The 26,637-nt window shown below is 39.9% G+C and overlaps 1 protein-coding gene across 12 annotated transcripts in view; it reads right to left on the reverse strand.

The window, feature by feature from the left end:
* The window catches only part of KALRN (kalirin RhoGEF kinase), a 524,667-nt gene that overhangs the window by 206,220 nt on the left and 291,810 nt on the right, over positions 1 to 26,637 (reverse strand). For all 12 annotated transcript variants that reach the window (XR_012633922.1, XM_074910291.1, XM_074910292.1 and 9 more), the window contains exon 11: positions 14,018 to 14,209. Coding sequence is in view for 11 of the 12 variants with exons in the window: in XM_074910291.1 (XP_074766392.1) it covers positions 14,018 to 14,209 (192 nt within the window). In the remaining variant the exon portion in view is untranslated. The remainder of the gene's footprint in view (positions 1 to 14,017; positions 14,210 to 26,637) is intronic.

Genomic DNA, 26,637 nt, shown 5'->3' on the forward strand with positions numbered 1-26,637 from the left:
AAATTTTCCAAAATTAATTTACATTTGAGTTTTTTATATGGCAATAACTAATTATATTATTCTGATTAGCTTTTTACACAAGTATCAAAATACAGTGTCCCACAGCTGTGATAATCTAACCCTTAGAGAAGCTGTGTGCTATCAGCTGCTATTAATTTCACATGCAGCTGAAGCCTGTTGCAGAACAGCCCTAAAATCTTTGATATGTATGCATGGTACTGGCTGAAGTCTAGCTGTGCCTGCTCAGCTATATCTTCTAGGCAGAGGGGTTTGTGGAAGGTTTGGGTCTTTTGCTTTGTTTTTTTTTTTCTTGGGAGGGGCTTAGGGGAGTGTGGGTTTCTGCCACTTATGCCCCTCCTCAAAATGCACCTCAAATTCTGCTTTTTAACGTTGGGAAAATCCAAACATGGGAGACAGCAATATCACCAATCAATCTCATGCAGATCCATTAATTTTAAATACTCCTGACTACCAATTTCAAACCAACAACAAATCATTTTAATAAGTGCTTAGATGAGAATTTCCAGCCAGCTGTTCATCAGAGATCTGGAGAGTGGCAGGCAAGCCCCAGCAGCCTCTCGTTGGCTGTAAAGGCTTAAAACGAATGGAGGTTTCCCCTTTAAGCTTGTTCTGAAAAGTGAGTGTAAAACTGCACCAACTGAGCTGGAAGTCTGCCAGCAAATCCTAATGACTCCACCAGAGAGACTATTTTCTGTGCCATGCCTGCCCCATTAACCCACATTCTGCTGGTATGTTCTGCAAGGTAGCAGAGAAGTACAGGAACGGGAAGCAACATGTACCAATAGACCGGAAAAATGTCAAAGGACTCTGTGATGGCAGCAGCGGGGCTGCACTTCTGCCTGCTGTTCCAGAGAGCTGCAGAGCAGTTTGTCTCAAAGGGAGCTAGAGGTACACATGAAGCAGATGACAGACGTTGTGTGGGGGTGGCAAAGGAGCTGGTAAAAATGTTCCTGTTCAAAACGAGCCACACAGGGTCCCCATCCCACAGGATTTCTTCTGAGATTGTGAATTCTGCAGGTCCACGTAAAATGAGAGGAGGAGAGGGACAGCTTAAGTGCCAGCTGGCAAGGCTTCTCACAATTAGGGTCCAAACCTAAGGCCAATCATTGAGTGTTACACTATATTCAAGCTGCTGACTTCAAGGATATCACTCTGACCTAAACCAAGATAATCAAGATCAGAACCCGCCCCAGTACTGCTCATGATACCAGAAAAGGGAGAGCACAGCTCCCTGTGCTCTGTCCCCACCTCTGCTATCAACTCCTTGCTTGACAGACTTACAAAACAAGTTTTAAAACATAAGTTTAATTTGAAGGCTTTTCAATTCGATTTTCAGAGCCAGCTTTTAATATTTTGGGTAAACGCCTCTGTTTATACATAAATGGCATAATCATAATGGCCTACCCTACTACTGGCCTAAAATGGAATGTCTTTGCTCAGGTTATTTACATATTTTCATGTTCTCAGGAGAAAGGCATGATATAAACAGGCAACTATTAATAAAAGAAAAAATATAATTAAGTAGTCAGACTTGTGAAATAAATGAAAGAATGAAAATACATTTAAAGAACTAAAGAGAGAGCTTTTTCATTTGTGGCCTGAGGTCCAGGTGCTGAACTTTGGGAAGACACCATAAAGGAAAACACATTAATGCCTTTATATAGGAATTACATTCAGAATCTTCCTGGTTTTGATCTGCTCCCTGCACCCAAACAGTAGGGACAGCTGGACTATAACAAGAGAGGACCAGGTTGTTGGGGAATATTACTTTCTCCGCTTATCTGATCTTCAAGTAATAGAGCACTTTGTAAATATAGAAGAGAAAAATGGCCATGCATATAAATCATAATTCTGTTTTGAGGTGGGAAAGCCAGTAGTTTTTCAATTTCTTGGTGTTCTTCATCATATTTCATTTTTCCACTTAAGATAACTAAAACAAAATCAGGGAATTTCCTTTACAAAAATTAAACTGAAATTGAGAACTTTCTTCATGGTTAGGAATCTGCTATTTTCTTGAAATTATCATGTTAGGGCAGAGGAGAAAGTTTCACAATCCCCCACTGCAACTTCAGAGGAAAACCCTATTTTCAAGTGTCTCCAGAACCTGACTTGACAGAAGCAGCCAAAAGGCTTTGGACATTTAAGATCCTAAGTCACTTTTTGACTGTGCATCTAAATCAAAATAGTTTTGAAAAACTTGAACTGTATTGTGTCCACCTGGCAGCAAAAGACTCATTAATTTCAGAAAGCACTCAAATATATTAACTCATATTAGCTTCAGATGTTTCCATTAATAATCTCTGATTGTAAGGATTTGAATAATAAAATCTATAAGAATCTAGGTCATCCTTGACTCAGAGGCCTTTAATCCTTTAGACTCCACCAATCCCTGGGAAATCCTAATACAAAGAATCAGTCAATATTAATAAGATTAGGAAGATCTTTCAGGAACAATTTACAATATGAACCTGATTCAAAGACCTAGTAGGTTATATGCTACAACTAACAGCACCTGAACTAAACTACTACCAAGCCCCACTTGAATGCCTCAGCAATGAAAAGATGAACTCCATGTCACTGCAATACCAGAGTCAGAAGAGCTGTTAATCATAAAACAGAAATCACATCCTGTTTGTCACAGCTCAGGAAAATCAGTCCCTATTAGGGCTTGACGTTTAATTCCAATGTAACTATTCCACTGATTTTAAAAAATCCTGACTATTAAGCCTCAAATCACAAGTCACCTTGTTCATTTCCTAATTCATGCTGTGACCTACTCTAAACAGCTAGCTAGCTTAGACTGAGCGAAACATTTCAATTTTTCATTAAAATTTGACATATTACATAGGACAACTTCTATCTTATATTTGCAGAAACTGACTTTCTTCTTTTATTCTTAGCACAAGTAAAATCTGTGAGCACCTGTCCCATTCAAATACATATTCCAAACTACTCCCAGTGTATCACCTGATCCTGTACAGGAGGCATATGGAGATACATGTAGACATTTCAAATACTAACACAGTATTTTCACATCCAGCTATGGTGACTTTACTTGCCAGTGATGCATGTGTCCAGAAAAGGAAATAATCTCTGCATTGTATTACTTAACAGGTACTAAACCAAAGATTCAGAATCCGGGAAAACAATGAAGAGATAACACAAAAATCATTTTTGTGCTTCCTTCAAATTAAACTGTGCTTTGCTACAATTAATTGGATATGGAAATGTTAACACATTAGTGGTAAAAGTCTGTCAGAGACATCTAGCCACAAATCTGACCCATGCAAACTATGTCTAAAAATGTTATAGTTGCCAGCTACCCAGAAGTCTAAGGCAAATACCTAGCTCTAGGTCCATGCTGAAGGTATGCAGATGGGCCAGAGCTGAGGCTTTATTTACCTAGGTAGCCATGGCTTTAAACAAGCAAAACAACTCTCTTACGATTACTAGACCAGTGGAAAAGAAGAATGACACGCCTCCCCCCTTCTTCTGGGGGAGCATCTGGCACCTCTCATGCATTGTAACAACTTCTGCGTCTGTCTTGGATATAAAACACAGGCAGTTTCCCTCCATTCAAGAGACAATACAGCTTTTTATTCCCAGCTATTTCATCTGATGCAATACCCTTCATTTTACTGAAGTATTTAATGAGACCACTTACTGGAGGTTTGAAGGACATCTGTGCCTGTTACCTAGAAATTAATGCTCCTGACTTAGAGCAAGGGACCACTTTAAACAAAGTCTAAAACCCAGAGAGATTGCTAAGAAAATCTTGGAATAACTTAAACACCCAGTGTTCATATGCTGCTATTTGCAAATGCCAGAGATGACTTTGAATCCCCAAGTAATAAGGCCAGTGAAAAGCAAAGAACCAGTCAGTTCAATCCATGAGAATTACCATTATACAACATTTTTCCTAGTTGTTCAAAACAAGGATGTTAATGAAAACAAGCGAATTTCCAGGGTATATGTTCTATGCTTTACTATGTCAGAGAAGTGTCATGTGTTGCAGAGCAGGCCTCAAAAGGATGCTCATGCCAGCTCAGTAAATTGAACATCCATCACAGCAACGAAGCTAGAGCAGAACGCAGAAGAATACAGCGAAATGTGGGGACCCTCTTTTCGCACCTGATTTGCACTGCTTCTATCAAGAGTTGTAACATAAGTGTGCAGAAAATCAAGGGCATGTTGAGAAAAAAAAACCCAAACACAAATAGAATTGCTCCGGAGAGAGATGTCCATCAACTCTATTTTCCTCTGTTACTCTGCCAGGCTTAATTATACAAGCCTATTCTGAGCAGTAACATCTAGCTTTTTCATAATACACATTAGAAGTCACACAGACCCCAAGTTCAGGTTAATTTGTGGAAGGAGTTCAGCCTGTGCTTATGTTTAAGCACAGGTTCAAGTGCTGTTGTGAATCCAGCTTCACTGCACAGACTTTAGGAAATTGCCTTTTCTACCTTGATTTCCCGATGCCAACATGATGGAGACAAAATTTTTCAGCACAATTAACCTTCATCAGCTGATGTTTATTCACACTTAGAATGCATCCAGTGCTGTTTCAGTTGAAAGAACTGATGGTTGTTATAAATTGGAAACATATTTCAACAACATTTTCCAAAGTCACATTCAAGGTCTCATGGAAATGTCAACAGAAACATAGAAAACAATGTATGTAGTGATGAGCTGTGACTGCATGCCACCAGTGTCACACAATGACAGCACACCTAATACAATGTGACAAGATGGGATGTGACCAGACACTACATATGAAATGCCACAATATGTGACTGCCAGGGTAAGGTATAGCTGATGAGACACCCTGCTGCAAGAACTAATGTTGTCAGATACCACCAAACTGGTTGGGAAGAAATGATGAGTGGAAAGAAAAGGAACATTCTGTGAAAAAAACCCATCTGATCTCTTCCTAACCTCTTTCTTGCTTTTTCCCTTTTCCTCGCCAATTTCTTGACATTCATCCTTAGTTGGGCTGCATCTGGTGCTTCTGTATGCTGATGCTTTTTAATTAGTAACCTTGCCTATGGCAAAAGGATTTGCAATGCCTAAACATTTGATGCTTTTTCCAAGTCCTGCATGGCCCAGACTGATATAGCACAAAATAATCTCCTCTCCAGGGAAACATGATTTGAGTAGCTATGCTTACATCAGGGAGTGTGTAGATCCCCAGCCCAAGGTCATGTAAATGTAATTCAGGGACTATTCACAGTAGCAGAGAAAGTTGGCTTATAACTGAAGAATCAGAAGTACATGTTCTCTTCTTCTTCTGCCGCTACCATGAATTGCAAAAACATGTTCTTCTTCTAGTGTAATTTTAATGTAAGTTATTTGTAATTATGAATTTGGATATAATTAACTGCAGTTATTGTACTAAGAAAATAAAATTCTGCACTTGATTATAGAGGTAATAGGCTTGGAGAAGTTCTTACATCGAAAGATTTACTCAGCTTTACACCTATGTAATTCAGTACAATTTGGTGCAGGAGGAGCTTTCCATAAGCGTAAAATATACACTACAACTTCAGCAATTTACTTAAATAAATGCAGGTACCATTATGTTTTCCTCTAAATTGTTCACTGGTTCTAAATGTTTCATTATTTCTCAAATGGGAGTTGCACTACCTCTTCCCTCTATGATTTTTCCAGTGACTGGCCATATTACTTGCAGTCTGACCGTGATCTGCTGCTTTGAGGTTTTTGTGCAACTTTGTGCACTGCACCCTAGGAATCTCAGAAATAAATCACCCGTGACAGTTCTGAATCATTCTGAAACTTGCTAAGGATTAAACAAACTGTAAGACTTTTCTCAAACCAAACAGTCTTACTGGATCCATCATCTTGAACCACTAACTGACAGTAACCATTTTAAACTAGTTGTGTAGACTCTGTTGCACATGTTTACTTAAGGTGCAATGCAATGTGCTATTGAGTTTACAGGAATGTCTCTGTATGGCTCTGATGAAGATTTACTCAGTACACAAATTATCACAGGCACTGCCTGCCCACTCTATTGCCTTTGTACACCGCAGTAAAAGCTGCAGGCCCATATCCTGAAACTGGGAGAAGCTCATCTTCATCAGTTTCAGGAAACTGGGAAAATGAGCAGTAATATGACTAATAAAAGGGTACTTTATGAGAGTTGGCACATCCCATTTAAAGGTGCTGATAAAACACCCTCGTAGCTGCAGTATGAACCACTGTTATCTGGAGAGCAAGACATACAGGCTGGAGACCTGTCTCCATAATGCACAAACACATGCAAGGGCCCTCAAAAGCCAGTGATGGTACTCGAGTGAAGTCAGGCAGTCAGTCAAAATGATGGTGAATGGCCTGAAAAATGCAGATAGCAAAGTATGAACTTAAATGCAGTCTGCGGAATCCTTTGGCTAGCACTTGGCACAATGATGGAAAGAACTTTGCTTCCATGCACTTGCCCTTACTCTGTTGCAGGTTTGACTTCCTGACATTTGGTTTATGTGGCTGCATTTACAAGCATTTAATTATTATTACCTTGGTTCTGTCTCACAATTTTTTGCCATCACAGATGGCAGAATTTTATTCACTTGCGGTCTGGCTGTGCTTCAAACTCCCCTGCTCAAGAGCGGGATGTGCTGCCAGGATACCACAGCCTTCTTTATTCATAGCTTCTTAATCCTTCATGAAAAAATCTTGCTTCTAGACAAGTGGACAGGAAAGAGGGACACCCTGCACCACACCATCTGTCTTGGTTCCTCAATCCCAGATCTTTGGTAGCTTTATAGACAAGATTTAACCCTGCAAAGAAACCACCAACTGGAATCACTGGTGAATGTTTGCATTTCGGTCAAAGTATACTCTGGAGTTGGAGAGGGATTTTCTCTTATTTTGCTGCTTCATGGTAGTTGATTGCTGATAATCCAGAGTGAATTTTTACATAGCTCACAGAAAAATAACACCTTTTATACCAGCAGAGCCCTCTCTACAGCCCCAATTATCAGAATGATGACAGTAAGCTGGCAACTTATTTGTCTTCTCCAAGGAATCTGCCATCCAAGCAAAGGCCTGCACACACGTTAACTGTATGTGCAGCTCTGGCAGTTCACTTCTCCCACATCCTCTGCTCTCTGTCTGCAAATCCACCTCTGATGGGACTATCAGAATGTTTAGGAACTGAGCACTAATTTTGGTGGTTTTTTTTTTTTTTTTTTAAATCATTGTTTACTTAATCCTTTAGAAAAGCATTTGCTTGTTTCTCCCACTTATCTTGTGATTTCTCTGCTTATAATACTCCCCCCATCAAACTACATTGATTCAGCTCCCAGCAAAAACAACCTTCATACTTGTAAGAGGCATAAATTTAAGCTTTGATGTTTCACAGCCCTGCAGTGAGAAGAGGGGCAGATATTTCTGAAGTCCAATTTTGTATGCTGCTTTGTATGTATCTCAGCTGTTAATTTTAGCCTATTGAAGGAACGAAATTTCTAGCTTTTAAACAAGGCATGTGGTGCTTCATTCTAACCCTGAAAAGGGGCAGTGAATATTTCATGTGCAGAGTGCCAGTTTGGGTCATTTTAGTGTTTTATGCTTTCATTGTTTTTTAAATCTGGCCGTAATATGAGAAAAGGAACAAAAGCATTGTCCAGGACAGGAGCAATGTCTAAATACTTTGCAGTAAACATGTTCAGAGAACAAGACCTTTTCTAGAAGTTGCCAGCAAGTGGCATTGCTAAACTGATTATCCCCTTCATCACAAGTCTCTATTATCTGATGGGTGATTGCTCTGAAATATCAATATTAACAGTTAAAGTCAAACAACAAATTATTAAGTTCAGTAACATTAACTCTGAATCCCAGGTCAATTTACAATGAATGACAGGATTACACAATATATCCCAGAACCAGTCACGTTTGCTCCATGATTAACTTTGATAGATTCTGTCAACTCTTCTGATGAGAGTCAACAGCAGCCAACCTTAGCCCCATGAGCTTTCTGCTCCTTGCTTCTCAGCAATTCTGCCAGAACGTGAGGGCCAAGCCCTGTCAAAATTAGTGAACTACACTGAAATAATCTGCTAATCATGATATTCAACTGAAGCAGAGAGAATTTAATTTCACAGGTCTTGGTTATCAAGCAAAATTAAGTTAGCAGTGCCTGCAATAAAATACTGCTACTGTTCCTAACTGACAGGGTAAACCCACTCCCATTACTCACTTGAGTGACCCCACTGATATCTATGGTGTGACCAAGGTGACCTGCTGACCACAAACAATTTAGGTCTATATAGGAAGTTGCCTGACACTTAATGGTCCAGGACTTTGCTCTCAGTTTCTCACAGCCTTATCAGACAAGCTGTTCAGAGTGAAACTTTCCATACCAGGTACCTGCCTAAGGCTGAACTTGATGAATTTTGAGGTAAAAGGTCCAGAATGAGAGGAAGGGGGAAAAAAGGGTTATTTTGCCTGTGTTAGAAAAGGATTTTTATTTCTACTCACATGAGATGCTCCAGACCCTCCATGCTTTTAAGCAAGGGTTTGAAATTTTGCAGGGTTTAGCCTTGATGTCAAGAATATGCATTATGTCATCCCTTTGAAAATTTGCCCAAATTTGGTCACTCAGAAGACTTCTGCCCAGTTCCAGTGTGCACATGTTCAGTAAGAACCTGTTAAGAGTTTGGTAGTTCATTTTTCTCAACATTGAATACTTCCTAAGCATACTCATCTCCCCATTTTGTGGGCCAGGTAGACCTGGCAGGCTCTATATGGAACTGAAAGCACTGAGCACCCCATCCTATTGCTCTCTGACCTACCATGGGGCCAACAAAGCACAGGGCACATGACCTGAAATCACACTACTGCCTCTCCTGCTTTTTGCTTCTGTCTTGCTGGACTCAAGCAACACAAAAGTGATAATCTGAAACCCACTGAGAAATGAGAAACCTAGAGGTGGCAAAACACGATTTTCATGCCCCAAAGACCTATGAAGCAATTACAGAACTGCTCTGTAGTTCAGGTAAGACCCATATACTGTAAATGAATCTAAATTCAATGAAGTCCCTTCTTGTTCTTAAATTAGCAACCACATTATCAGCCAATACAAGTAACATAACAAACCTTTGCTTTATAAAGAGAATACATGGGTCTTAAACACCTACATTAATCCTAAAACCTTAAAATCCTGTTGATGAAGCCAAGAATTTATTTGCATGTAGATATCATACAGAGCTATCCATGTGTAGCCTCACCTCGACACTTACTTGACAAAAGTAATTCCCAGGCTTTTCTATACCGTTGTTTAAACCCCCAGCACTGAAGCTGTATCAGAAACTGCTGGTAGCAGTATTTCCTGTCACTTTAAGACAGGCAGAACAAAACTGTGATTGCTAAACAGAGAAGAAAATTTGTACGGAAAGCAAAGATATCTACAAAATGTTAAGTCATCATTTAACTATGCAAGAGGATTTTTTAAATTTTTAATTATACGGAAATGGTGATGGTCCTCCTTTGAGTCTACATTTTTATATCTGGATTTCTGAAGTACACTTCAGAACCATAAGTATAAAACTGTGGGACCAATGTCAAGTATTAAGATTCAGACAATTAATTACAAGATGTTTTTATTATTTGCCTTGAGGTTTTTGAGTCTTCAGGGTGTGATTTTATCACATCTGCAACCTCTTCTCCAGAAGGCTCAAAAACTATTTTCTTTTAAACAAAATGAAATGACAGACAAGAATCCTGTATCATCATTTGATCTTAGCAGCTGAGAGCTCACAGAAAAACATCAACTATCATGAGATTTGTGACAAAACTGCAAGATCTGACAATCCTACCAATAAATGAATCAGATTTGAAGTAAGAACCTGAATTCAATCACACTTAATCCTGAGAGAAATGATTCAGGTACAAGTCTGTTGAATGCATTTATCCCAGGGATAATAATTTATAACTTTACCCTGTCATATAGATAATTGGGTTTGATTCCCAAGGTATACCAGGTTTCTGCTCACACCATCAGGAATGCCTTGGCCTAAAAGGGTATGAAAATACTGAGTATAAACTAAGCAACCATAATGAATACTGTAGGACAGTGGGACACACAACATCGTTTTTACAGGCATGGCAATAGGACAACTACATTACTGATGAGTTATGACACTAACAATCACTTAGGGGACTGCTCTAAATTTGTGCCTCAAAAATGTTTTTACAGTACCAGAAAGTCGTCGTTACAGTCTGTTGCATGTATTGTTAAGTAAGGCCACTTAAAAAATAATCAAAATTATAGTTATGCTTAATTGTCAGTCTTTTTCATATACCTTCAACTGTGTAAGTCAGTGTTTGGCAGAAAGACTCCTCTTATAATGCTTTCACATGAAATGAGCAGTGATCCAAGTCTACTGTAGTACAAAAAAGCCACTCTTAACTTTCATTGCTCATGCGATATCTGGATTTAAATGACTTCCTAATTCAACACTGTATATTGTCCTGAAGAAATTCTAGCAGGGCAGATTTCAAAAGGAAACATTTCTTTGACAAGATCATTTTTTAAAAATGGGAGCTGTTAAAAGTTTCTCAGGTGCTGGGAATCTGAGTAGTCACATGTGGAGATGAAGAAGTGGGGAGAGTACAGGTGAAGCAGTGTGAAGCTCAAGATCAATGTACTCATTCCCACCTGAGAATTATCACATCAGAAATGCAATTCATCTGTGCTAAGAAGATGTCAGAAGTGACATGTTCGTTGTAGGAAGGTATTTAGAATACTTCCACAAAAACCATGTCAGTAAGACCAATTCTACTTAATGCTTTCACCAGTTCTGTCTCAGTAGACTAATACAGCAAGAAATAATAAGAATTTGGGAAATTTAGATGAAAAATACATCTAGGCCATAGTTTTCTACATTATTGCCAAGAAAACATGAAGGGAACTAAAGGGTTTATTCATTTCCAAGAAGCAGTTGTTAATAGTTTAAGAAATGGTTGTAAGAACTACAGAGGATGAAATTAATAATGATGGTTATTATTACGTAACTAATAATGCCTCCTAGAATAAAGCAAAATATATCAGGTGTTAAACATGTTAACATGCCAACCAAACTGCTTTCTCCTTGCCCTGAGACACTCCCAGGGGATGAGTTTGGATGTGCATAGTCCAGTCCAGCACCAGGCACAGCATGGCAGGTAGGAGGGACAAAATTAATCAGGGAGGCATGTGCCAGCACTGTAACTGGAATGCCTTCTGGTAAAACAGCAGCAATAGATCTCAGATCTCCCTGTATTTTACTGCTGCAGCAAAAGAATTTTTTGCCTTGACATTTGCTATAATTTAAATCTGATTTTGAACTCTTTAACTCAACTAAAACTGCTACTGACTCAAAGGGAATTTTGTTCAATAAATCCTGAATTTAAAATTGGAATTGAATGTTATCTGTTGTTTGGGACTGAAATCCCAGCAAATACAGTTTGGTTTTTTTTTTAAGCAGTTTCACAAAATGAGCATGGATGGTGCAGATCTCACCCTGGACAAGTGGGCAAGTGGCTAGAGCAAGAACCTGCATTTGGTCCAGCCCAGCAATATAGGCTGGGAGGTCTCCCTGGGGCCCTAATCAGATCCTAGGGAGGAACCAGCTGAGATCAGTTGGTATGAAACAGAGAAAGGACGTAATACTATCATAGGCATGGTGGCAAAGGAAGGACATTTGTATTTCTTCATTTTTGAGGAATCCAGCTATCTGCTTTATATTCATACTGAAGAATGACGATTACATTGGTTAACTCCACATTTTACAACATACATGAAGGGCTAAGCAAGGCCAAACAATGTGTTTTTTCTACTTGAGCCAATCTATTTATAGCATAAAAAGGCAAATACAGATCCAAACATGTGCTAAGGCTCTCTTGTTGTAATGCTTTGCCCTTTGTACCAGTTCACCCCGGCAGTCTTTGCTTATTTCACTGTGTCTTTGGGGATCCCCACAGCTGGCAGACAAATACTAAAACTGTAACAATTTCCTCACTTATATTTTTGGCAAAAAAATGATGTATTGGGCTGTGTGACTCACACCAGTGAAGAAATGTGTCACTGAAGGAGGCAGGTAGTGACACAGGATGAAATTCAGTGAACCTGCAGAAGATCAGCGTTTGGCCCCCACAGGAGTGAATTAAAACAGGGGTGAGTGAGTGAAAACTTCCTTTCTCTTGCAGAGCTACTGTGCATCCTCTGATGTTGGGGAACTGCTGGAGACTGCAAAAACTTTAGCAGCTTCTTTGCACCCAACCCAATTGCTGTCTTTCATTCTGATGAATGTGGATTCCTGGGTCCACCCTGACTTTGCTGACGTCCCATTTTATGCTACAGCTCTCTCAACTGTCCCGCTGGAGAGAGATGGACACCCAGAGTCTGCCCACTTTGGATTTCCCTAAAACTGACAGCAAGTACTTACCAAGCTTTCCAAAAAGGCACTGCAGCACCAATCTGTCCCAATGGTAAACGTTAATGAAGCAGAGATCTAGGGTTTACTCTCAATATCTACTAAACAGCATTGATGAGGTCACAAAAGACTGTTTTTGTAATTTTCAAAAAAGATGTGCATTTTTACACATCTGCATTTTTATACACCAAACCAGGGCTCATTAAAACCAGGTGAGTGGAGCACACAAATTCCCTTCTTGTTGAAGAAGGGCAGAAGTGAGAATAGTGCACATCCAAACCCCTTCATACAGGGAAGCTCGAGTTACCAAACACATTAGGCTGCACAGTACCAGTAATCATCAGAAGAAATTTAGATGATAGAAAACATATTATACTGATAACTTCCTGGAGTCATGCCTATCTTTGCATTACCAGTCACCACCTGCATAGGTGAAGCAAGGTTAATCACAGTAGGAAACTGTTATGAAATAATTTTGACTGAGGAAATAACCAATTAAGTTTCCCCTGTGGCAAACCAACATAGCCGCAAGCGTTTGAGGTACTCTGGAAACAATAGTACTATTCACAAGCTTGAAGTAACTAGATATTAGTATATTGCAGAAGCAGGATGTAAAAGGAAAACCTTCATGTATCAACAGCTACAATGGACACACTGTAACTCCATCTTCCATATATACATATAGATATGAACGCGTGCATACACTTTCTATTTAAGGAGGCTCCCCAACACACTGAAGCCTCCTATACACAACTTGTTTGTAATATGTAAATCAACAAACACAGGCAAAGCTTTCAGCTTCTAGGAGCATCTTTCTGAGCAAGTGTGTTTTGCAAACAGATGCTGCAGAGCATGAAAATAACCATTCTGACTAATTCCATCTCACTCAGCAGAAACCCAGTCTTTAAAAGTCACTCATCACTGAATGGCCTTTGGTCTGCAGAAAAATGTGAAGTATGCTTTAATTACATCCCCAGTGGCCTCCCATTTGATGTCCTGTCCACTGTATCTCTGGCGAGACAGCCTTATCTCTGGATATTTTTCAATTACACTAAACAGCATTTATTCATGTCCTCACTGATTCACTCTATCAGTATGTGGCTTTGTGCTCTTTAACCGTAATTTTGAAAAGTGAAGTCTGCCTCATTAAACAATGTAAGATTTTCGGTAACACTTAATAATATTGGCTACATTAATTAACATGACATTCAAACGGAATTCTTCTGAGGATACGTATCACACTGCTAGCATGTTTAGACCTAATGTGTTAATATCAACTCATATTCTTACAAGAGAATTCTTGCTTTATAACAATACACTCTAGTTGTGAATTAAGCACTGCTTGATATGTTAGCTATACTGTTCCTATATTTTAGTGTACTATATCATTCATATGTTTCATTCACATTTTATTTCCTCTTCACAACAGTTAGTCATACACATCAGATGACCTGGATATCAGTTCTGCGTGGTGAAGATGCCTTTTCTATGCCATCTGAGTTTTCAGAGTCAGACTCTTGCAGCACTCAGCCATACACAGAAACATTCCCTCATGCACATCTTACCTCTTTGGTGTGGGTATGGAAGGAGACTGACATGTCCAAGAGAAGTTTCCTTTGTTCCACCCTCCGGACAAAGTCCTGAATCCGTACTTCCAGATGCCGGGCTGCTTTATAGATCTCTTCAGGGTCACATTCCCCAGTCTGAGCCAACTGCTCTGCAGCCTCCAAAAGCTTGTCTGCATTGGTGTACGTATTCTACCAGCAAACAAAGCAAGAAACGGAGTATGAGTAATAGAACTGTGGCAAGTAAACCCCTAAAACAGGCTGTTTATACTTTCAAAGGCATGAAAGCAAATGATTACCAGAGTTTTAAAACAATAGTAATAATTCCTACTGGCACTGCCCTCTGTGAAAGGGGAATGTATAAAGCCACATAGACTAATCCCTGAGTACATGTGAAATAATTTCTTATTTGAAACACACCACCCCAGCCCAGTCCTGCCAGGCACAGCAACAGGACTCTGCACTTGTTTATTTCCAAGTCTCCTGGAATTTCTCAAAGATAATGTAACGAAGCAAGTGGGACTAACCACCTCAGAAGCCCACAGTGCCTCACGTGACACTCGGCTACAAGCTCGTTGTGAAGGCCTCCCAACAGCTATCATATTACAGCATGTAATCATGTTAACCAAAGATGTCTCAGCTTCAAGAAACATTTGCCTTTTACTGTGTGAGATAATTTGAGAAGACTGCGTCTTCAGGTTCCTTCTGCATTTCTTCCTCTGATCTACGGTTCTGCATTGTATTTCTAAACTGAGTGCCTATTTGATTAGCTTGCAGCTGCCAATATGTAATGCTCAGATTGCTTTGGAGGGGTATCATTTCCAGTTTGTCTGAGGCACATATCTGTCCTCCATTACATAAGAATTTGAACACTTCATCATCCTGATAGACTCACCCCATAGCCACGGCCTTTGCTGTATGAAATGTATTACCCCTGCTTTACAGAGAGGGAACTGAAGAATGCGGAAGCTAAGTGATGTACCTGAGACATGCCAAACTGTGGACAAACAGAGGTGAATTCCATTAAATTTACCCCAGCTTTCAAACTACCTGCCCATCCTTTCTCTCTCTCTTTCACGTTTCTGGAAAAACCACTGAACTAATACACCAGAGAGTCTCATAAATAACAGCAGAAATGGAAAGGGAGTGCAGTCATGTTCTCCATAGCCATGAAGCCATGGTTCAGTCAGCTATGTTTAGCTAACTAAATGTAGCCAGTCCTTGCTGCCATAGAAAAGCTTTCGTCACTGAGTTGAGGCCAATAGCTCTGTGGCATTCAACACAACAAAAATAAGGAGAGACAAAGATATTAGCTTAAGGGTGTTTCCAGTACTGGGTGAGATCTTCAGAAATGCTCGGTGTTGGCCTAAGACTGCTCCCACTTAGAGTTTTAACCTCCCATCAGTACTAGAACTGTAGCACTTTCCTTTTCAAAATCCTACTGAGAATCCTCCTCAGTTTAAAAATGCATTAACTTGATGCATATACACAAAATACCTTTGAACACTGTGGACACACATGTAATTCTGAGCATTAAAAGAACACTCTCAAACATAAAAGCCAAGTTCTGTTGTGCTTACTTAGATAATATCCTGCTGCAGTCAGTAATTGTTGCTTAAGAAAATATTCAATACAAAGATGGCACACTGGCCTCCAAGTGTTTAATGGGGGAAAAAATTTCAAGTTATAAAAAGCAGAAAGAAAACAGCTCATTCACTGTTAATTTTCCCAGTTTCTGAGGGCTGACTATAAATATACAGTATTTGCATTTCTCCTTTTGGACTGTGAAGAATATATTCTAGACAGTTTTGTTACCAATAGTAAATTTTTATTCTCTCACTTTCAGGTCATTGCTGTAATGGTTAGGTTGTTAACAGCGGCAAAATGTTATGCTTTAATAATCATTTTTTGGAAAACTCTTTAGCTGAGAATTTGTAAAAAATGTTCCATTTAATATGATCTGAATTAGGGTCCGATTTCATTTAACAGCATCCTTTCTGAATGATCCACTTCCAATAGCATTTGGAGCAAATGCCAAAGCTAGCACTATTTTTCAAAGTCTACACCACTCTAAGGTTTTTCACACATTACCACTACAACTGCTCAAACACCAGTCCAGCTCCTTGGGGAGAAGGTTGTTCCCTACTTTTATTTACAATATTTAGTATATTTTTAAATGCATTCACCCTCTGCTTATGGCACAGATTTGGGACACAGATACCTTAGTTGAAAAACAGTATGAATACAGCTTTGCTGCACTTGTCTCTAATACATTTACGTTCATCTCTGCTGAAAACCATTAAAGGTTTACTCCAATATGTGCTGTACCTAATTATATCTAGATAAGGTGAGTTCACCAATACAACGATCATATATATATACTGCATGGTTAAATAGTGTAGGCTGAGCCCTGGACTATGGGGAAAAAAAGAGTATAGATTGAACTCAACAGAGGCTCTGGCCACGCTGCACAGACAGTAAAGGATGGAGTGTTCCTGCAGCAGTCCCTTGGTATGGCCCAAGATTCTCTAAAGGCAAAGGGGATTTTCTGCAAGAAAGCTGGCTGGATGTGGAAGAGACACACGCAGTGTTTCCCCTGGGCTGTGCCAGGCACTGTCAGCATACAGTGATGTTTCCCTGAAGCATTCATACCTAATTTTGGACACATTTGCATAAATGTGTCATGCACAAGAAGCCTGAACACAGTGCATTTTAAATACGGTCAAATTTTTGTTCATCTCTTTTTCTATCTTTGTCCACTGAGTTCACAGCTAGGTGTCTGGGTTTTAAAAACAGATGCAGTTTATGATAGGAAAACACTAATGGCTTTATCCCTGCCATTCTAGAAGGAAGGACTGGTGCTGAGACATCTCCAGCTCACTGTTGCAGATTGAAGAGGTTTAGATGCATTTCAGATAAGCAGTCACATTTGGGAGTTAACTACACTCGCCTTGAACTCCAGAGTCTGACGTATTCATGAACAGATTGTCATCTACTGTCAGATGAGGTATAAACACAGCACAGGCCAAATAAGCTAGAGGTTAGTTATTTGGTGAGGGCCTGCTCTACTTTTGTTCTGTTCATTTGCTTAAAGTGCACATAAATCATAGCAGAAGTTGTTACATATATCAAGTTTTTTCATGTACATCTATTTCTCCACAAGTGCTGAACTAAAGCTATGTTGAACCTGAGACCTTCATCTGGGTTGGTACTGTAATGCTGCACTGCTTGCCTGCTTCATATATTTTCAGCCCGAGCTCACTCTCTTGTTAGTAAACTCTGAAGAGCACAGACCCTTATTTCATTTGTTTGAAGCACTTTGTACTTTTTTGGTGTGACATAACCCTGGATCAGGCTGGATGTGAATCCAAGAGACAATTAAGGCTTATGATGAAGAAAAGTATATAATGTCTCCTTGTCCTCCTATCCCCAGCCAGAAGAGGTTACCTCAGATTCCCAGCCTTTCTGAGATCTGGCAGGATCTACCAGGAGCACAGGATCTAGGTTCATCTCCAAACTGGCATCCAGATTCAAAACTCTGGAAGAAGGAAATTTTTGCTAGTAGAAGGACAATCATGGCTGTCCCCTTTTCTGCAAACCTCAAACCCATGAAAGGTTTTCTGTGGCATCCTGAAGAAGGTGACACCAAAAATGGCTAATCCCTCCTCCAGAGGGGAGATCCCATGAAGAATCTCTCATCTGCATCTGTGGAAATTAGTTCCTGTCAAACAATAGCATGGGTTCCATAGAAACATAATCTACAAGTTATAAAATTATACATCCTCTGAAATTTTAGGGTTGTGTGGCATTTTTTCCTAAGTTGCATTAACCCCTGAGAGAACTTTCACGTGCAAACCCTTGAAATTCTTAGTGATCTGCTAACTGACATTACATACTTCTGCACCATTTCAAGCACAAAACCAACTTCCATCTCAAATCTCTTAATAATCTTTCTACACTAATCTTTGCATAATTGCCTATTTCAATCATGAAATCTGTAAACACCAGAAAATGAAACTGCACCCTTCAGGTTTCATAGTGGAAATGGCTGTAATCTATGCTTTTGGAGTTCATTTTAGATGGAACCGGGAGACTTTCATATCTCTTCTGTTTCTTGCAAATAACAAAAAAGAAACACAATTATGCAAAAAAAAAATAGACTAAAAAACCCTATACAACAATCCCTACCACAATTCCAAATCAGAGGTGATTATTATCTTACCCAATAGTAGTAATTACTAACAGGATTCCCCATAACTTTGGTTCATTAATCGTTAGCAGTTTGATATTCTGTAGCAAATTAAAAAAAAAAAAAAGTTTTATGAAAATGCTAATGTGTCATTTGCCTGTTACATTTATCACTCTTTCCTTTCCATTTCAGACCAACAAGCTCCAAAACATCAGGATCCATTTCCAACTCTGGTCCAGGTAGCAGACCTCAGCTGTGATTCCATCTTGTCTCCAGGTTAGTGCATATGAGGGCATCGCTGCATTGGAAATGGCCATCCAAACACAGCTCTTTCAGCAAACTGCCTAAGAGATTTCCTTAAAGTTGAAACAAACATATTATCTATAATGTTTGTGCCAGAGAAGTGTTTTTTCAGCTGTTCTATCCAAATCTTTTTACCCCACAGTAGGAGTTGCACTGATTCTCAACATCAGAGAGTGTTGGCTGCATGCAGTTTGTGCTTGTCCTCGTTCATTACACAGAAAATAGCATTGCAGTGCTCAGTACAAACCAACCAAAGGGCCCCAATTCTGGCTTGAAACTATTTGGCCTTTTTCTCCTAATTAAAATAAATAAACAATTAAATGAAAAAACTCTGAAAAATGCATCAGTTTATTCTTGGACTCACATAAGTTTATAGGCAGCAGAACAGAAATATTTTGTCTTTCTCATTTAAGATATGTATTGCAACCTAAAGAAATTTAATATCCTAGTCACAGAAACAGATTAGAATGGAACATGATACACTATTTCAATTGGAAGGAACTTACAGTCATCATCTAGTTAACTGCCTGAACACTTCAGGGCTGACTGAAAGTTAAAGCATGTTGTTAAGAGCATTGTAAAAATGCATCTTAAACAGGCTTGGGGCATTGACCATCTCTCCAGGAAGCCTGTTCCAGTGTCCAACCACTCAGTAAAGAAACGCTTCCTAATGACCAGTCTAAACCTCTCCTGGCACAGCGTTGGACCATTCCCACGTGTCCTGCCACTGGATCCCAGGGAGAAGAGATCAGCACCTCCCTCTCCAGTCCCCCCCCTCAGGAAGCTGTAGACAGTAGTGAAGCCAGACCTCAGCCTCCTTTTCTCCAAACTAGACAAACCCAGAGTCCTCAGCCACTCCTCACAGGACATTTATTTCAGCTCTTTCACCAGCTTTTTTGCCCCTCTCTGACGAATTCAATCCTTTTAATTTTTTTTAATTATTTTTTATTTTTTTAAAAAAAGGGAACACACCAATCATACATATTTGTGTTTTCACTGACTCTCCCCGACATTTTTAAGGCAGTGATCTATTTAGTGCAGCATTCTGGTTTCAACTCAAACGCATTTTCAGAAAATGACTCCATGTAGTTTTCCTTCTACACCTAGCAATGACGCTTGTAACTAGTTTATTGCTGCATGTTTCTAGACAGATTACATTGAACATAGCTGTGTCTAATGGTAGTCCAGGGCAGAGTTCATGCCCTAAACCTGGGCAACTTTTTTCCAGAACAATCTCCCCTTGCACAGTATTTTACAGCTGTTTGAGAGGTTTTCATGATAACTGTCTCCGAGATCTCCAATGTGTTGTGAAACCTTCTGATCAACCAAAGAAAGCTGTTTAGTTGTATGCATCAGGAGAAACATGATGTAGGGGAACAGGGCAGGTGATCAGATACATTATCACATTAAACACAAACTACATACCCTAGACACTGCAGTTCTGAAGGAGATGTTTAGATATGCTGAAGGGAAACGAGGCAGCACTGGCCTGCCTTATTCTGTAATTAATCAAGTTTTGGGGCTGTGAAAGGCATTTCCAGGAAAAGGTTCCTTATCCTGATTCAGAGAGCTTTGTCACCTAGATTTTAGTGTAAAAGGCACAGGAGAAATGGCATCTTTAGAGGCCAGTAAGTACTGACTAAAGAGAGAACTCAGATGACTAGCTTAAATCTGATCCTCTTGACTAAAGACTAGTGATGTGAATCCCATCTTATGCCTGCAGGCTGAAGCTTAGGAGACTTATTAGGCTTTCTCTGATGTGGTATCTCCTTTATGTTCTTTAGAGTCATGACTTGACTCTTCAACACCAAAGATGAAATCTCAGTATTATTACTCCTGCTGTGAAGATGGGATGTTGAGACAAAGTTCAAAGCCTGATCCATCACTCACTCAAAACAGTAAAAAGGATCTTACTGACTCCAGTGAGAACTAGGTCAGCCTCCTAGCCATTTACTCAAGATTGCAGCAGGAGACCAAAAAATGTCAAAGGGCTGAGAATAGAATTCTGGAGGCCTCGTACCCCTGTTCTGCGCATAGACAGAAGGTAGCATTCCTCCCCATAGAAATTACAGCACGAGCCACATTTGCAAAAATATAATTATGAAGCTGATTCTGCATTTCTTCTCAATCCTTATAAACTACTGTTATTCTTAATGATGAAGCTCAGTTACTGCTATCAGATTCTTTGCTCAAGCCACTTTGTTAAAATTAGCTCCAGTTTTTGTTTAGGTTAAGTGATCTCACAGTCAGGCTTTTGTGGAGAATTATATCTTTAGTAACCTGATATTCTAAACCTAAAATGAGTGACCACAACGAAGCATTTCTTTGATAAATAAATCTGGGGTTTAAGGAAGCATCCATCTTTGTCAAAATTCCTCCTCCCTTAAGAAGGGCAAAGGCTAAGTGCATATGATGATCTAATGTTAGATGCGATTTTATTCAGTTTGAATTTCACATAATTAAATCAAGACCTATATTCTTGCTTGTGCTCTATTGCTCTAATTCAAAACAGACTTAACAGGAATTACAGTTACAGAAGTAAAAGGCAGAACATGTCTCTGAGGTCATGCAGCCACTCGCTTTATCAGTATGGGATTGTTCTCTACCGTACACTAGAATGGAAACTTCTTCAGACCTTTTCAGAAAATATCCAGGTTAATGAAGTTTCCATCACCACCTTCTGCAGACTGTTCTTCCCTTAAATATGGCGATTCATCCTAAGTTTTTCTTGCTGTAATTTTGCCGCAGTTCTCCTTGCACTGTCCTTCCTGAAATTTGAGCTCTTCAAATACTACAGCCTGTTATATTCATCTTTTGATGAACACGTAAGAACATGCCTACCTTAAAATAAATGAATCACAACTGTTTAAGCAGTTTAACAAATGAGGGTCTCAGGTAAGTAGTTTGTGAGGGCAAGCATTGTGTGTCCAAGTATCAATTACTTTACAATTTCAACAAAATTACTACTATTATCAGAGCTGCATATATTTGCGAACACAGTCCAGGAACCAGAATGCCTGGAATGTCACCTATGCTTCAGCAGAGCAGCACTGCATAGAAAACCTCTCTCTCAGCTCCTGGAAAAGCTATCTTTGCACCTGTACATGGGGTTGAAAGGGCCTTACGCATCTCAGCTCCCATTGTGGGACCATGGCTCATTGACAATGTTTTAAATTATTTTTCTTTGGATATTTTCTGGCTGGGCATCTGCATTTATTCATACATTGTTACTTTCCTCACTGATATTTTACAGGGAGACCTTACTGTGGCATTTCAATACTTAAAGGGTGCTTATAAGAAAGATGGGGACAACTTTTTAGTAGGACCTGTTGGAATAAGACAAGGGGTAATGGTTTTAAACTAAAAGAAGGTAGATCCAGACTAGATATAAGGAAGAAATTTTTTATGATGAGAGACATGAACCACTGGAACAGGTTGCCCAGAGAAGGTGGTAGATGCCCCCTCCCTGGCAGGGTTCAAGGCCAGGTTGAATGGGGCTCTGAGCAACCTGGTCTAGCGGAAGATGTCCCTGCCCATGGCAGGGGGGTTGGACTAGGTGATCTTAAAGGTCCCTTCCAACCCAAACCATTCTATGTTTCTGTGATGTGAAGCACCGCTCAGTTCAGGAACATACAAAGATTTGGGGAATGTGAAGTTTGCTCCCATTTCAGATGGCTAAGAGGACATATATAATACCATGCTGATACTAATTACTACTTCACACCTTTAATAATTCAGTGAATTATAAAAGCAAAAGAGATTTTTCAGCATGAATGAGAAATAACCAGTTCCCAGGAATAACAAAGTTCATATGACACAGCACCCTCACTAATAATTTCCAAGAACTAGACATTTTTCCATGTATTGTTATCTATTATTTACTATTTTCCTTCAGGGTTCACATACAAACTGAGATAAATTTATTATTTGAATTTAAAAGAGTAACATTTACACATTACATCAAATGCTGAAACCCCAGATAAATTGTTTAAAAGCTACCTTAGACTTTCAAACTAATAAATAAGCAAGAATAAAATTAATAGCTGTAAATACATTAGCTAAAATAATGCTTTGTGCTACTTTATATTGAGTGCTTACCTTAGTTTAAAAATTGCTGCCTACGGTATATTTTATCACATCAACTGTTCATCTCAATCAGGAGTGCAGTCATATATCAAGTAGAGAATACTCTTATTACCACAATCACACTAATTAACTCTGGTGTGATCCCAACCATTATTCAATGAAACGTCAGTGAAATATATATTGAAAGAAAGTTTTAAATGCCATCTAATATCACGCATCAAATCCAATATTAATAAGTATGTAAAGACACATAGATGCACATAGGCATGCACATACCACATACACACAAAGAATAAGCTAACTTTTTCGCTCAGTGTGGTCATCAACTATCACTCAACTTTTCTGTCACTACTAAAGAGTACCATCTATGCAAGGGCTTTATTTTGAATGTCACCAGAACTATTTTCTTCTTCTAAATCACAATGCTCAAAAGCCTATTTGGCAAAGATCTAGACTTTTCAAACCTCTGCTTATACTTTTTTTTTTTTTTTTGTGACTTGCGAGATTGGTTCATTTCTGTTGCAAGGGGGAAGACAAAGCTTGGCATTTTTAACTGAGGTGGTCTCCCAGCCCTTTAAAGCCAGCAGTTATATCTCACTTTGGCACCTTAAGGCACCCTAAATAGAAACAGTACCTACTTGATATGTAGGGTCATTTATGCTTATAACAGGTGGGTTTTTTTCCTGTCACCCTACTGCTCTTCTGGAAGAAGCATATCTAAACAGCATATTAAAATGAGATGATGAGGTTTCCTCTTGCTGTTTCAATATTTTTGATATTTTATAGACTGTAAAATTATCTACAAGGATTAGGGAAGACACCTGAAATTGATGATTACTGGCTAGGTTTTATCCTAGTATTTGATCCTTGGTAAGATCCATGAGAAGAGCTTGATCTCTTCTCTTTGAGAAGATCCTTGCATAGTAACAGGCACATGAAAGTGAGCAACAACAATGAAAGCAGAACAGTGAAGACAACATTACAGACTGAGATGCCATTATACAGTAGTTCTGGTATCAAGAATGAAACCAAACTGGTGTTATGCAGCACAGTAAGTGTACCAGTAAAACCATATTATCACTGCATAATGATTTGATAATTGGGTGAGCATATGATTGAGAGCTGCTCAAGTGACTGTAAGGTAACTGAGCCTTTGACACTCAGCAAAGGTGAGGAAAGCATTTTATTTTATGATATGACAAGGGAGCACAAGAAGGCAAACTGTCAGGAGTGAGAGACTGAAATGCAGCATTTTGAAAGCTTCCCAAATGATAAATATCATCAAAAATCCAATAGTTCACAGCAAAGCTCCACAACTTCTTTATAACAGAGGGAAAAGGGAAGGAGAGTAGAGAAACAAAGAAACGCACAGCAGCCCCGAGGTGAGCAGCAATCTGGGAGGGCACAGTATTGTTTTCTGTCCCAAAAGCTCAGCTCACATCTTTTCTGAGCCCTGCAGACATGAGTGCAATCATGACAGCTTTATCAAGTCCTGCCGGTCTCCTGAACTGAAATAATTTCAGGCATTCTGAGTCTAGTATCATGCTCACAGTTTGGAGATTTCACAGCAATGCCACTATGAAAAGGCTCTGGACTGTCAGCAGCACTGGGAAAAGTCAGTACCAGATAAAACTGGCAGTACTACTGCCTTGAAAACAGAGGCAGAAATAAACCTATGAGGATGTAAATTCTGTAAACTGCCTGGCTTTGTTTCTAGTGTGTAGGTTTTTACGGATTCTGTTTTAAGAAAGACAGCAAAGCATTTCCTCTCCCTGCTTCCCCCACAGCCCCTACCCTGACTCAGCTGTGCCTTTATCTCCATTAACATAGCGACAGGTTATAACATCTTTCCTGAAGCACATTTTGAGTGCCATGGAACTGTTTATAGAACAAGATAATGTTTAAGAGAAGAAAATTCAACAGAACTTTGACCCAAATTCTCCAGAGCTTTCAGCTTAAGAATTTCTATATAGCCAAATACAGAGGCTCGGCAGTCTGAAGCACAACACAGTACTTCATATAGAATCATAGAATGGTTTGGGCGGGAAGGGAATCACAGAATCATCTAGGTTGGAAAAGACCTTGAAGATCATACAGTCCAAGCATTAACCTAACACTGACAGTTCCCAACTACACCATATCCCTAAAAGATCTTGCACTTAAAGATCATCCAGTTCCAACCCCCCTGCCATGGGCAGGGACACCTTGCACTAGCCCAGGTTGCTCAGAGCCCCGTCCAACCTGGCCTTGAACACTGCCAGGGAGGGTTCAGCCACAGCTTCTCTGGGAAACCTGTGCCAGGGCCTCACCACCCTCACAGTGAAGAATTTATTTCTTATGTCTAACCTAAACCTACCCTCTTTCAGTTTAATACTGTTTACCCTCGTCCTATCCCTACATTCCCTGATAAAGATTCCCTCCCCATTTTTACTGTAGCCCCATTAAGGAAGGCTGCCAGAACATCTTCCCTGAACCTTCTCTTCTCCAGGCTGAACACCCCCAACTCTCTCAGCCTGTCCTCACAGGGGGGTGCTCCAGCCCCCTGAGCATCTTTGTGGACTCCTCTGGACCCACTCAAGCAGGTCCGTGTCCTTCTGATGTTGGTGCCCCCAGAGCTGGACTGCAGGTGGGGTCTCATGAGAGTGAAGTAGAGGGGGAGAATCTCCTCCCTCGACCTGCTGCCCACACTGTTCTTGATGCAGCCCAGGACACAGTTGGTTTTCTGGGCTGCAAGTGCACATTGTTGGCTCACAGTCAGTTTTCCATCCACTAACACTCCCAAGTCCTTCCCCTCAAGGCTGCTCTCAATCCACCCATTGCCTAGCCTTTATTTGTGCTTGGGATTGCCCCGACCCATGGGCAGGACCTTGCTGAACCTCATGAGGTTTGTACAGGCAAAACAATCATACTTTCTTTCTGTCTGGCACTATATGACAAAAATGCAACACAGGCTGCTGCAAAAGGTAAGTCTACCATGAATGCATCACAGGACCTCAAGATTTGCAGTGAACTTTATTTTACCATAAGTTAAAGGCTACCGCTGACAGGAAAACTGATGCTTGATGGAAAAAGTGCAGAGGAAGACATGCCACAGCCTTATAGCAGGGTCAGTGCACTGCTGCTACCTCATGAAGGATGCAGAGATTTAATGACGTTTTTGCTGCTGCTCCTTCAAAACACAGATTACCTCCCTGACACACTGTATTGCATCTGCTCCCATGCACTGACCCAGGTGGAAGTGGTGCAGGAGATGCTCTCAGTGAGTGCATCACATCTTGTGATGCAGCTGAGCTGGTGCCATGTGCTAGCACTGTCTATATTCCCTCTAGACTCAGAGGGAAGCAGGGAGGCCTTGATGTTCTCCTAGATTCCTTGTATTTGCCCAGGAAGTTTACCTTGTAGCAAAGAGTCACTTAAAAATAGGTCTATCTATTCAGAGTAAAACACTGCCAGCCGGACACAAAACACATGATGAGAATAAAACTCCAACAGCTCTGTTTTGTTGACAATTTGGGTATTTCCACTTGTCAGAAGGAGGTTTCTCAACATAGCCTGAGAACAGGAATGGTGACACATCACCTGCCCACCACTCAGATCACCTCCATCCTCATCCCCCTCCTCTCTGGGCCTCAGATAATTTGATGGTGAGTGCTCCTCTGCTATCTACAACAATAAAGCAGCTTCCCGGGCTTCAATTATAGTTGAAGTAACATTTTACTTCATCTGCTTGTTCCAGCTCAGCATCCTTAGGTGCAGGTCAGCAAGATGGTCCCTTTGGATTCAGAGTCTCTTCACTGTCAACATTAATTCAGTTCTTGGTCATGGTTTACACATTGGAATTTGTTTCAAATGAGTAGAAACCATTCTCTGAATTTTATTAGATTTATAAACAAATTTTCACCAGTGTTATTTCCCTGACCTGTCCGTACAGCTCACCCATCAAATTAGTTCTTCAGAGGTGCCACCAAAGCAAAATGGACTAAGGGCTTTAACCTCCCTAAAATGTAAAAAGATTAAAATAATCTGTAACAGTTTGTGGGAT

This window comes from Athene noctua, chromosome 7, assembly GCF_965140245.1.
Source record: "Athene noctua chromosome 7, bAthNoc1.hap1.1, whole genome shotgun sequence".
NCBI classification, from domain to species: domain Eukaryota; kingdom Metazoa; phylum Chordata; class Aves; order Strigiformes; family Strigidae; genus Athene; species Athene noctua.